The sequence below is a fragment of the Oreochromis niloticus genome, linkage group LG8, assembly GCF_001858045.2.
Source record: "Oreochromis niloticus isolate F11D_XX linkage group LG8, O_niloticus_UMD_NMBU, whole genome shotgun sequence".
NCBI lineage: Eukaryota > Metazoa > Chordata > Actinopteri > Cichliformes > Cichlidae > Oreochromis > Oreochromis niloticus.
In genome coordinates this window covers 5,871,366-5,884,162 of record NC_031973.2, presented here as the reverse complement: position 1 = coordinate 5,884,162, position 12,797 = coordinate 5,871,366, and the positions used below count along the sequence as shown (strand labels likewise).

Below are 12,797 nucleotides of genomic sequence, written 5' to 3'. Positions count from 1 at the left end.
AATAGATTCATTATTATCATTAAGCCCTTAAAAGTAAAGCAATACTTGAGAGTCACAATTTTCAGACTGGGAAGCATGGTGGTGTGCTGTCCCATTCCCTATGAAAGCTGGGACAGACTCCAGTACCCCTGCAATACAGAACTGGATAAGTGGAAAGTTTTTCAGACTTCAGGAAAAGTTATTATAGTTAACTAAAACTAAACACTAAAACTAGATGTCAAAAAAGATTTTAGTTAACTAAAAGAAAAACTAGACCTAGAAACTAGAAAACTAACTACAATAAAAAATGTAGAGGAATTACCCTCACTGTAGTTTTAGTCTTATAAAAATACTTTTTAAATGGTAAAATGGTAAATGGCCTGTATTTATATAGCGCCTTTATGGTCCCTAAGGACCCCAAAGCGCTTTACATACCCAGTCATTCACCCATTCACGCACACATTCACACACTGGTGATGGCAAGCTACGTTGTAGCCACAGCCACCCTGGGGCGCACTGACAGAAAGCACTATGTTTTTATTGTAACCTCTGCCTGTTGCCTATGACATTTGTCCTCCTTACAATAATTAAAAAGCCATTTACTGTGTCTGCCATCTTAAACGAGTTAGTCACGATACGGCTTTGTTTTTGCTTTAAGGTAACTGACCTTTTAAAATAATGCTAATTTTCATATAGTTTTGTTTATCTTAAGTTCCTCTTATTTTTCGTAGCATAACAACACAGAAGGCCTTTATGCAAATTTAAACACATACAGGTAATTTTGATAAATGTCACGACTGGGTGTGCACTTCTGCATGAACAAGCATTGTAATAGTCTATCATTAAAAAGAAGCACATGATCAACATACTGGATTTTACTGATGTAGTACTAGAATATGAGCAACATAGAACAAGTCATTCAACTATTTCTATGAAAAAATACAATGTTTGGACTGAACATGATTTCAGCTCATGGTTAAAGACTTTAAAATGTATTTAAACATATGGGAAAGATGCCTTTTCATATCTGCTTAACACCAAATAAAAAGCTTACTTTGCCCCTAAAATGAGGATTTATATTGTTGTGACTTAAATCATTTGATTGCTTTCATATAATGTGTGACACCCTGCTAATTTACTGCCTCATAATACCCCACTGTTACTTTCGCTTACTGAATGTTTAAACAGCCCCCGGTGTTGTTTAACAGGGTGAGCACTGTACAGTGTCAGTATCAGCTTGCAATGGGGGAAAAGAAGACCATGGATTTAATTTTTGATTTGATGCATAGGTTTACTATCAGGTAGAGTTGACAGAGAGTACAAAGAAGTACTGTTTCAAGCTGCAGAGTTTAGGACAATCATTCAGATTGAATAACCTGATGCACTGCACTAAAAATAACAGCTACTGTTACTGCATAGCATTCAGGAGGTGCATTGCAAGAGTTAATACTCTCAGGCATTTTCTACAAACCCTTGTACCTGCAAAGACAAAGTACAGAATATAGCACAAAATATCACATCTATGCACAATTCTGAAAGTGTTTCCTACTTTTATTAAGTACAATTTTCATTTTTCCTTTTGTGCAAACTCTATTGTACTGCAAGGACTAACTAGTCATAATGTAAAGCAACCTAAAAGGCTGAAGTAAACTCCTGCAAACACGTCATGGAGGAGGCATGTCAGTACATTGTATTCACTGAAAAAGGTGTCCTAAATACAGCCTTTCTCTTTTTGATGAGCAGTAATCCGTCTGATGCTTACATCTGTGTTTAGAGTCAACACTCAACCTTCTTGAGAGTCCTGGATGTGCAAACAAAAGTTAAGCACAGCCACAGCAAGACAGGAGAGGCTGACTCACCCCATGTTGTACCTGTTGTACATACTGAAAAGCATACAAAAAAATCATGAGCACAATGCTTCGTATTACCAATTGCTTTACAGATCCAACACATTTTCTGCATTTTAATTAAACGCCAGCAAACGAGGACATGACGACACAAACGCAGTACAACAATGAAGGATTTTGAGATGATGCTTGAAAAACATTGTATTTAGAGTCAAGCGCTCTTACAGAAAATGGCTTTGCAATGTCCTTCAAAAACAAAGCAAGTACACTTTTTTAAAAAGAAAATCAAACTAGGAGCTACAAGCGCAATTTTCACATTTAATCAACATTCAGTTTATCCTATGTTCTCAAACAGTCTGGTAAAAAAAAAAAAAGTAAATGCATTGTTATCTTGTGCTGTAGCAAGTCTTACAATGAAGCCCTTTAGAGTCATAATACATCTGAAAACATGATGAAGACATGAAGGCTCAGGCAGATCAACTATTATGTACACATACGTGAACTCTTTGGTTCTATGATCCATGTTTGATTCATTTATTACTTTTTTCCAATTAAACACACTGAATAACGTGAATGTTTTCATGTTTTGTAGTGACAGCGTGAACCACAAATCTAAGGAAAGTATGAATGTGCTACAATTACTACCGCTGCCACTCTAAGTCATTCTAAATATTAGATCTATAATTGCTCTTGCTTTTACTACTGCTAAAGGGCACAATAGTGGTTTAACTATTAATCTATACATTTTTATTTTTTCAGTACAGATTTGAATGGATCCTCATATCTCAGCATAGACTTTCCCCTCTGACTGAACATCTGGTATCGTAAAATTGAGTTCAAGAGAAGAAATGTAAAACATAATTTTACCTTGAATGAGAATTATCATTAACTATTATACAATTTAGTTACCTTTAAACCAAATCCATGTTTGAGCTCATGTTTCATTCCCTCTCTGCCTGTCCCCAACTAATCAGTACCATTAATCAATTTCAGAGGTCAAATATGAAATGATGCTTCTTCAAACATTTTGAAGAATGTATTCATTTTTCAGCTCTGCCCATCTGCGGTTTTTGCTCCAGGAAAATTAAACCTGGGATGGTCAGGCAACATTTTTGACTAACAATTATGAATTGTGTCTTCTTAAAGATAATCGGGTCAAGACGTAGCCCACAACTGTTTGTGTAATTGAATCAAAGCACTGTTGTGCACGTGATACACAGCCCACAGTAACTCAGAGACGCTGAATGTTTACGATGAGGCCTGCTTTGGCCTTTCACTGACAAACGCAATGAAAACAAAGAAACATGGCGGATTTGAAAAGATGCTCTTTCACTGTATTTCTCAGAAAATAGCAACCAGCATTTTTACTGTAATGCAATGACCTCCTTCAGCACATAGGACTAGTAGTGGAGATTTCAATCAGATGACGAGGAAGTACTTGATATTCTTGAAAGATCTGGATCGTACCTACTTTAAAAATCTTATGCAGCTATTTTCTTTAGTGAGCCTGTCTCCCTTTTCTATCTTTTCTTTTCTCAGTCCACAAACTGTTCTCATTAGCCTCGTTTCCAGCACCAGCTAATTTCAGAAAACAATCTGGCAAATTCATCGCAGCCTCCTTGCCCAGCACCAAACGGGAGACGGAGTAAGCTAAAAACATGATAAAAAAGTGGAATCTAAAGCAGTTCATGAGACAGGTACTTACAGAAGAGCAACACAAAGAAAAATCAAGAGTGAAAACTAGACTTCAAGTAGCCAGAAGCATCCTCCATTAAAAACTACCTAAGGTGATATTGAATGTAAGCCCGGGGCCACTGTTTGACTACTGCTTGGCTATTTTTTCCACCTAGAAAAATAAATCCCCAAATTCAGGATCAAAACTAGGCTCAACGTAAATGAATACCGGCTCTCTGAGGAGAATTTTGAAATACATTCCAGAGGGTGATTTGGACATTTCTATCCCATATTAACAAGTTTACTTCTACCTAATCAAAATCTTACACTAGAGAATTAAGTACAGCCATAAAAAACTCAGTAAAATTGATGTTATGGAGCCTGCTAACAATCCTCACCTGCAACTCCACCCAATTTGATGCAAGAGAAATGAAGCACACCACATCCTAAATTCATTTTTCAAACCTTTGAAAAGTCATTTTTATACCAAATATCTGGCCTAGATCCAGATCAGGATGCTTTAGGAAAGAAAGCATTAAAGAAAAACGGCAGCTACAGCTGGCAGACAAAGTGATTAATCCCGCTTTGCAAGGGTTTATTTTTCTATCTTTGTCCTGAGTGCTTTGTTGTTGCATTGTTTTCATCATTCTGGAGGATTTTTAATTCTTAGGTAAATGAAAGCAACAGTGCTACAGTGCATCAGACTGCACAAAGCGTACCTAATAAACATAGAACTCAGTATGCAATCTGCTGACTGGTTTGAGCTGCAGACACAGCTGACTCATGCTCAACATAACAGATCCTGAGGACTTTTACAGAGCAGGAACAAACATACGTGAACATATGTTGCCCATCTCCAGAGCCAGACTGCAGGACCTTTGGATAAGTCAGATCAGTCGAGTGCTTTTGCACACAGACAGGAGGTTTGCAGCGCACAAACCAGGACAAGAGGTGTCCAAATAAGGAAATGGTCAGATAAAAATAAAGGCTGCTTAACTTCCCAATCTTGGCCCTGAGCAGAACAGCGAGGGCTAAATATAAAATCTTGTGGTTTCTTGCGTCTCGCCTCCGCTGCACTTCACAGGTCCCCTACCATTTCATTAAACTATTGTTGCTCTCCTCTAAGCTCAGAAACCTCAAGGAAGAGGAAGCTACACGCAAGAGTGAAGCTGAATAAATACAGCAGCGTATCATTACATACAAAATAACTTTGATTACTGCCTCAGAGTGCCAGTAGTGTAAAATGGCACACCACATTTGTACAACTACATTGTCCTGTTCCCCCGGCACTTGTCACATTTGAGAACGTCTACAGAAATGTACACAATACTTTGAGAAATCCTTTTAAAATGTCTCTGGAAAAATCACGAGACTCAAAGAAGATTTTCCACAAATAATCACAACTGAACACTTTCCCTTTGTGCTCTCTAGTGTTTTGTGTCTCCATCCTGGGGTTTGGTACCATGGCAGTATGCTCAATAGGCTTTATTTAGAGTGCTGCTCTGCAGAGCGAGGCGCCAAACGACCACAGATCCCAATGGTTCTGCAGCCAAATCAGAAGCTTGATACTCTGTGTGCTCTCAGCAGTCCACAGGGACGCAGGAAGGAGGTGTCCTCTTCTGCCGTGTCAGTACTTATTAATCCCAAAGATCCTCACACCGTGCAGCTGGGGCAGCTTGGGAATGAGTACCGTGAGCAAGGAGACAGTGTTGACAACAAAATGGGCCCGATCGTATTTGGTGTAGAAGCTGGTTAATATATACCTGAATCAAGAATAGGCACAAAAAAAGGAGAAGATTACAATGAGCAAAGGACACAAATCTTATGTCTAGAGTTCTCTCTGCTGGTATGAAAGCAAGGCAGTCCGTTAAAAGCCTGAAGAAAACCACAATGTCTTTAGTAAAGGAAAATTCCTTAAAAAAATGTCCCTTTAAGTATAAAAAACCTTTCACTTAGTTTTATTCTGGCAATCACGCCCAGATGTTTCCTAATTCCCAAAAGCTGTGCCAGGAGTTGTTATGTGAGACCATTTTAACGTGCCAAACAACAGAATTACAACACTGGTTATGAGCAAATGAGCTGAAATGAGAATCTCTAAGCCTAAATCTACATTAGGCTTCCAAGCACCAACAAGCTAAAAAGTCTAATCTAAATCCATCTAATTTAATCCCAACACATGCATGTTAGGCTAACTGATGATTCCAATTTTGACGAGGATGAGAAGTAGATAAAACACTTAAAGTGATGTATGAATATGAGATGATTTATCTGAAGTTCGGGAGCAGGACCACATAAACACTCCCTTTTCGGTCTTATCTACAGATGCCTGCTTGTCCCACACAGCAGTTGTTCTGATTGCTCTCCCTCCCCTCTTCCTCTGTCTGCCTCTCTCAGAGGTTTCAGGGGACTTAACCGGCTTGGGAGCCACTGCCCATCCTCGAGAGGCCTCAAGAGGCCTTCCACACACTGCAGTCTCTGGCCAAGCTCTCTGTCTCATCATCAATAAACGTTTTTTCCATTTGCATTGGGGGTGGTTAGAATGGTCTAAAGAGCTAAGGCTAGATTTCATGTATAACACAATCTATTTGTTCATAAATAGTAAATATTCTATTACCTATTCAATATTTCTACATTCAGCGATGACACCTAATCAACATATCTATAAAGCTTGTGTTTATCACAGAAATGTTTCAACTTGCAACAATCTGAAAAATTATTTGTATAATTGAGCCTTCAGCCACAATTCAACCCGACCTGCGACATCATAAAAAGGCAAACAGAGTACAGTGGGTCTGCACAATAAAGGTATAAAAGTTTGAGGTTGGAGACATAATATATAATACATATTAAGATTCTAATGATTGTAAAGATTAGAGTCTACATTTACAACATAGTTCAACATCTTGCATGAGTGCAGTGGGGCATAATGAGGAAGATGTAAGCTAGTTTTTCTTATTGTAACCTCAGAGGAAACCAAAGTAAAATATGAGAAGTAAAAAACAAATGTTGTTATAGAGTTTAGCAGAATTCAGCAATGTGTGCATCTTATTTTACAGTTCTTCATCATGTGATCCTACACTTATTTTATTGATTTTTTATTATTTTTATTATGGCCCCCTGAGACCCCCGCCCCCCCAAAACCACATACATGTTCTATATAAACTCGGCTTGTGTGCTGGCTGTATGTTTGCAGAGTTGTGTTAATCCTGGTGAGATGCTGGGATAAATAAAACTATGCTGATTTAATATGAGTCGCACTTTTAGGTGTGGCAGTAAGGGGTTTTTGTTAAGTGAGAATGATGAATTGCATTTCCTGCTCTCAGCGGAACAGGTAAGGACATGTACAAAAACACTCCCAGAAGATTTCAGCAGATGTGTAGCCTTTACATCTGGAGTCTAAAGACTGACCGCTCACTTCTTCCTGCTGGCGCTGGTTACGAAACAAAATGACAAAGAGCCCCTTTAAATAAGTGCAAAAACAAAGTCCACACCTGCAAAAGCGCTATCGCTACAATGTTCGTGCTGAGCTGGCAAATAAACCCTGGGGAAGCAGAGTGCTTCCTGTAAACTGAACTGTGGTGGTTAATAAGGACAGAAAAAGGCCAAGAAAGCAGCAAGCGGCACTTCTGCACACACTGTGCCCCTTCTCAATGTGCAGGCTTGGCTAATAAGGGAGCAGTGTGTATGCTAATCAATCCACACTCACGCCAAAGGATAGTAAGCACTCAATTTTATAATGCAGCATACATTTTTCACTGAGGTATAAGTGTGTGCAAGTTCACTCAGAATAAAAGGTACTGGCATTGTGATTAAGCCACAAACACACAGGTTCATTCATAGCGAGCTGCTTGTGCTTTAGGCCTGTCACACACAAAATAGCTGATGGATGACAAGGTAGTGAGACATCATGTCCTTGTCAGAGAACTGATGACCTACTCTGGTTGTCATTTCCTGTCTACACTCTCCTTAGACCTAACATATTTGCTTCAGGTGTTGTCCCATTATATTGTCCTCTAGCGTTTTTTGGGGTCCTTAAAAAGCAGCACTAAACAAAAAAGCAGAGGAATGCAACTTACAGGACAATAGGTGTGATGGTGAGGAACTTGCGTGAAGCCGTAAACTGCACACCGTAGTCCATCTGCTCCCAGTGTGTAAGGAGGCGAGCTTTGCCCTGATCAGGGGTCTCGAAAGGTGTCCCTTTGACTGTATGAAGAAGCAGGTACATGCACTACAGAGAAGGGGAAAACAGAACACTGTTGTCACATGATTGCCACACTAGTGGATTATCGATATGTGAATACAAGTGCAAACTTTGTTCAGTACAAAATCTTCCAGGAAGTTAACTTACTAAGTTAAGGGCTTCCTCTTCTTCTTCTTTTAAAATAAATCTAAATCTGCTGTAAAGCTCATAAGTAAAAGTCGGATGTGTTCTCAATATTAGGAACACTTTTAAGCTGCATGATGAAACAGCCCATGCCTCAACTAGCAAATTCACTTGTGTAACCGGATCACGGTGTGGTTAATACTGCGCTCTTCTCAAGAAATGTGGGCCTGTCCAATTTGAAAAAGACAAAAAAAGGAACTATGAAAATTTGAAAAAAAAAAATAAAAAAAAAATAAGAAGCTTGTTAAAGAACCACCTCATTAACCAAAGGCATGTCTAAGAGCAGTGAAGCAGCAAGCAGTTATGTCTCTGACTCAGCTCTCAACTTACTCTCATTCACCACATCCTAAACCTCTTCACTCTGCTGCACGTGCCCTCGACTTGATTTGACCTGACTTGACCTAGTCAGTAAAGGTTAAGGCAAACCGTGGCTGTGCTGGTCCTTTGAGGGACACCACTACACCACTAACCAGATTATGGATGAGGTTGGTGAGGGTCCAGACCACGGGCACACTGGCAAAGGGGATGCTCAGCAGGATGATATGAAGGAGGCCGATGCCCAGGATGTAAGACAGCCACATACCCCGGCTGTTCATCACTCGGGTGTTGGGGTTAACCTCACTGTGTGCTGTTCCCACGTTCATGATGGCGGCGGTAAGACTTGTGTAACGGTCTCCTGAAACAAAAACCAAAGATGTTACCTTCTGACTATCTACAACCTCTAATGGTAAGCGGTAATATTTAAAGGGTTATACAGACACCTGTAGTGAACTCAACTAAAAGAAAATGAATCATGTAGCTTGGTTGCCCTTAAATGAAACTGCATAAAGGAAATAATGACTTTCATGTATTACTATGTATTGCAATAAAGCAACAGTGGGTTATATGATGGCTTTAACCTGACATCTGCAAGCCAATCAGATGCCTGTTGCCGTGGTATAAATGGAGAAAACATTGAAATATGATCAAATGAGATTTACACATTTTAAGAAGTAGCCTTGTGCGTGAATAAAAACTGCTGAGCAAGCTGGTGTCTGCTGGTTCAGTAGCAACTGATTGACTAGAGTAAACAATGTCGCAAGCGCTGATCATTCCAGCATGCTCTTTTGCAAGTTGTCTGGAAACATCACTGGAGACAATTGATCCTTAAAAAGATCTTGAAGTGAAGCATGAAAGCAAAAACAGCAAAAAACAAGAAAAGTTCAAATGCGTTGGGTTAATTAATGAAATCATTGCACTTACTGCAGAGAAAAATGGCTTCAACTCCGACCTTTACGGGCACTACTCCGTTATCACAGTTTTTCCGTTATCGATGGCTTCAGTTATGTAACTAATACTATCCCTGCGCGGCTGACGAGTCTGCGGGGCTTCCATTAGTCGCCCGGTTCCCCTCCTTCAGTTCCGAACGTGGCTGTAAGCCCTACGGTCCCCTCGTGAACACGCAATCCATCGAGACGCGTCCACTTTTCTTTCGTCTTCTTTTAGCCAACAGCTGGTGACAACACAGCACGGTCCACGGTGTTACGTCATCGTCGCTCTCTCACGGCACACGTTTCAGAGGAGTTTTTTTGCTCCTCGCAATTTTCAGTGATACGCTGTGTTCAAGTCACGTGAGCTTATTTAGCCAATCACAGCGTAGTGCGCTGAAAACACGTAGCTACGTCTCCCTGACGTCAGGGCAGAGGAGGAGCTCAGGGAAAAGTGATTGGCACTTATAGGCTACGTTTAATAACAAGAATCCTGATTTTAAAAACGAGGAAGTATAGTTTATACAATTAAATTGCTTATATTTTTATTTTTAAACAAACAAAAATAACTATCTAAATAAATAAATAAATAAAAACGTCTTAGTTCTGATGACAAAAAACTAAAATATATATATATAAAATAATTTTACTATTGTATTATTAATAAAATAATTGCCTTACAGTTGGGTATATAATACTAAATCCGTTTATAACAGCACCTTTAAGGTGCCCAGATGCTGACGTTAGTGCTGAATTGACCTGGAATTTAGCACATTGGGGACAAACAATATGGCATTTTAGTCAAATGCTACTTTCCCAGTTCCCTGAGTAAATTTAGGCAAATTCAATAAACATAAAAGGTTTGTTTCATCATCTTCTAACACACCTTCTATCAATAAATGTAGAAACCTTAAGTTAATGTTCTGTCTGGTAATAGTCTTTGGCTTTCAGTAGGAACACAACCTTAGTTTGGCCATTGGCTCCATCATTTAGTTGTTTCCACATTCCCCTAACAAGGAAGTATGCCTAGTTTGATCCAGTGAGGAGATACATATCCCTTAGGAGTTGTGGCGGGAAGGTCATCTGCTGTAAAAATCTGTCAATCTGGCACCATATTTGATGTGTCGTGCAGTGGCATCCCCTTGTGAATAAAGGAGCAGCTAAAAGTAGCCAGCTAACATACTGAGATTTGCATTTCACTTCTTGTTTTTAGCCCCAGGAGCTTTGTGAGACTGACATGCACTGTTTCACTTCATGTCGCTATTCACCACCATGTGAAATGTCAAAATTACAAGAATAAAGGCAAAAAATTCCACCAGTGTCATCCTGTTATAAGTAGCTTCATAGTCTTTATTGTTGCTGCATTTGCTTGTCTTTAAGGTATTTTCCATCATATTCCACTGAAATCTGCAAAGCTTTAGACTTGGTGACTTCCTCTGTTTGTTTTCCCCTGTTTGGCATACTGTAGCCAAGGCAGCAAGAGAGTGTGATGATAACATGCACATGATTTATGATGATGGTCTTTGTTCATAACCACTGGATAGCAGTGCCTTGGAAAACTAGACTAAATCAAAATGTTAGACACTGTCACAATTACAGGATGTGACAAAGGACAAAAAATATTGCAGGTCACCATACTTTCCCCCCATATCAGCAGAGTAAGAGTCTAGCCCCCCACAGCCCTAAGTTGGAGAAGCTGTTGAAGGGCTGTTTTTTTTAGAAAAACAAACATTTTATAAATATATGATGGAACAGAGAGATTAAACACAAAATTATCTAGAGATCATCCAGCAATGGATTCACTCCAGTTGCTACAGAAATTGGTCTTTAGACAGTTCTTGAAATATATTAGTACATCACAAGTTACCAATGAATCCATACATTCATCCTCTGCTGTTTATTAGTTATTTTTCTTTATATCTCTGGCTCTCTTCCATAGTGTTTCTTTGTCCTGTCTTCCTCCCCTCACCCCCAGCTGGTCACAATAGATGGCTGCTCCTCCCTGAGCCTGGTTCTGCTGGAGTTTTCTTCCTGTTAAAAGGGAGTTTTTCCTTCCCGCTGTCGCCAAAGCGTTTCCCCAAAGCAGGTCATCTTAATATTGGGGTTTTCGCTGTTTTTTCTGTATTATTGTAGGGTCTTTACCTTACAATATAAAGAATCTTGAGGCAAATGTTGTTATGATTTGGTGCTAGATAAATAAAACTGAATTAAAGTGAATATTCTGATAAAATCCCAATGACAGTGAGTCTCCACAGACACTACATTAGGTTTCAACAGGCTAGCATTTTGCCACAGTAACACACAAGGAGTCACAAGTTAAAACAGTATCAGCCACGCTCTCACAGCTGCTAAAAATTCCAAAATGGTGAGTAGCAAAATTTTTATACACACACATAAAAGAAAGCTCTCGATTCTTCATGTAGCCAAGATGAGAGGAGACCTTGCTAGAGGCAACAGTAAATGTCTAACGGGATCATACTGTGGTTTCAAAATCAAAAGATCAACAGTGTCGTGTTCTAGATCCCAAGATAAACCCATATACTAACTTTGGCCCACAGTAGCCTGAAGCCAAGGGGGTCATCAGTCCTCTGCTTGCATGAAATGTTATGTGACACCTACTGTATCCAAGGGTACCCCTGTGATGAGTGGCATCAAACGGGTTTAGCCGTCTGACAGTGGACTGTCTCGTGTGCTCATAGCCTTGGGAGTTATAGTTGTGTCAGATATGTAAACCTAGAGCTCTGCTCAAATGAGAACTATGCATGTCAGTGCTGTGAGATCATCTCTGGCACTGGAACAATGACCAAGTACATGACACTGATAAAATACATATAAGGAGGAGGGGGATAATGAAAGTACTCATCTGGGCACGTTTGACATCAAGAGATGAGTATTTCAGTGATTTCAGTAACACACACTCGTGTAAATGATGGTGCGGGTAAACCTTAATACCAAAATGTAATTAAGAAAAACAGGTTTTGTTATATGTTAAAATGCCATTTTAAATCATTAGCTGTTGGTTTAGTCCAGAGTGCCATTTAATAGTTGTCTTACAACTTTAGTTACCACTGATGATGATAGATCAAAGCTTCGGTGTCATGCGGTTGCATTCATTTCTCCACAGCTATAAATCTAACAGATGTTTAGACATATTCCTCTGTAAACTCCACTTCTCTACTCTTAGGGTTTTGCCTACGGCTCATTTAGCTAAGTCTTTCAGATGTAATGCGATTCCATTAATAGGATGCATGCCAGCAACAAGAGCTTTTAATGATGAGATGCATTTCATATTTCCATGTCTCCCTTAAGATGCGAATCAACTGTAAATTCTTTGCATGGTTTTAGCCAGGAATATTTTCTTCAAGGCATAAATCTGTATCCAATTATCATCCATAAGTTTACAGACATTACTGTAGCTCATGTGCATGTATTCTGGGAAGAACATTTTAACTAAAAAATGGGACAGGAAAAAAATCTGTACCCAGGAAGTTTACCATATATATTTGTTGTTGTCTGCCTTGAAATTCTGTTACTAAACAGTTCATGTAAATCATGTGTTATAGCATAGTTTAAACAATTAGTTGAATGCTTCTTTGTTTTTTCTACATTGTTTCAAGTCCAAATATTGCTCTGTAATTTGAAAAAAATCATAACCTTTTCAAAATG

General features: G+C 39.2%; 1 protein-coding gene across 1 annotated transcript; it reads right to left on the bottom strand.

Moving 5' to 3' along the window:
* Nucleotides 1-1,708: 1,708 nt before the first annotated feature.
* Nucleotides 1,709-9,446, bottom strand: ormdl3 (ORMDL sphingolipid biosynthesis regulator 3). The gene is made up of 4 exons (XM_003448664.5): nt 9,127-9,446; nt 8,355-8,560; nt 7,577-7,728; nt 1,709-5,263 (listed from the first exon to the last, which is right to left on the bottom strand). Exons 2-4 carry the CDS (start codon nt 8,526-8,528, stop codon nt 5,128-5,130), a joined length of 462 nt encoding a protein of 153 aa, XP_003448712.1. The 5' UTR covers nt 8,529-8,560; nt 9,127-9,446; the 3' UTR covers nt 1,709-5,127.
* Nucleotides 9,447-12,797: the final 3,351 nt, after the last annotated feature.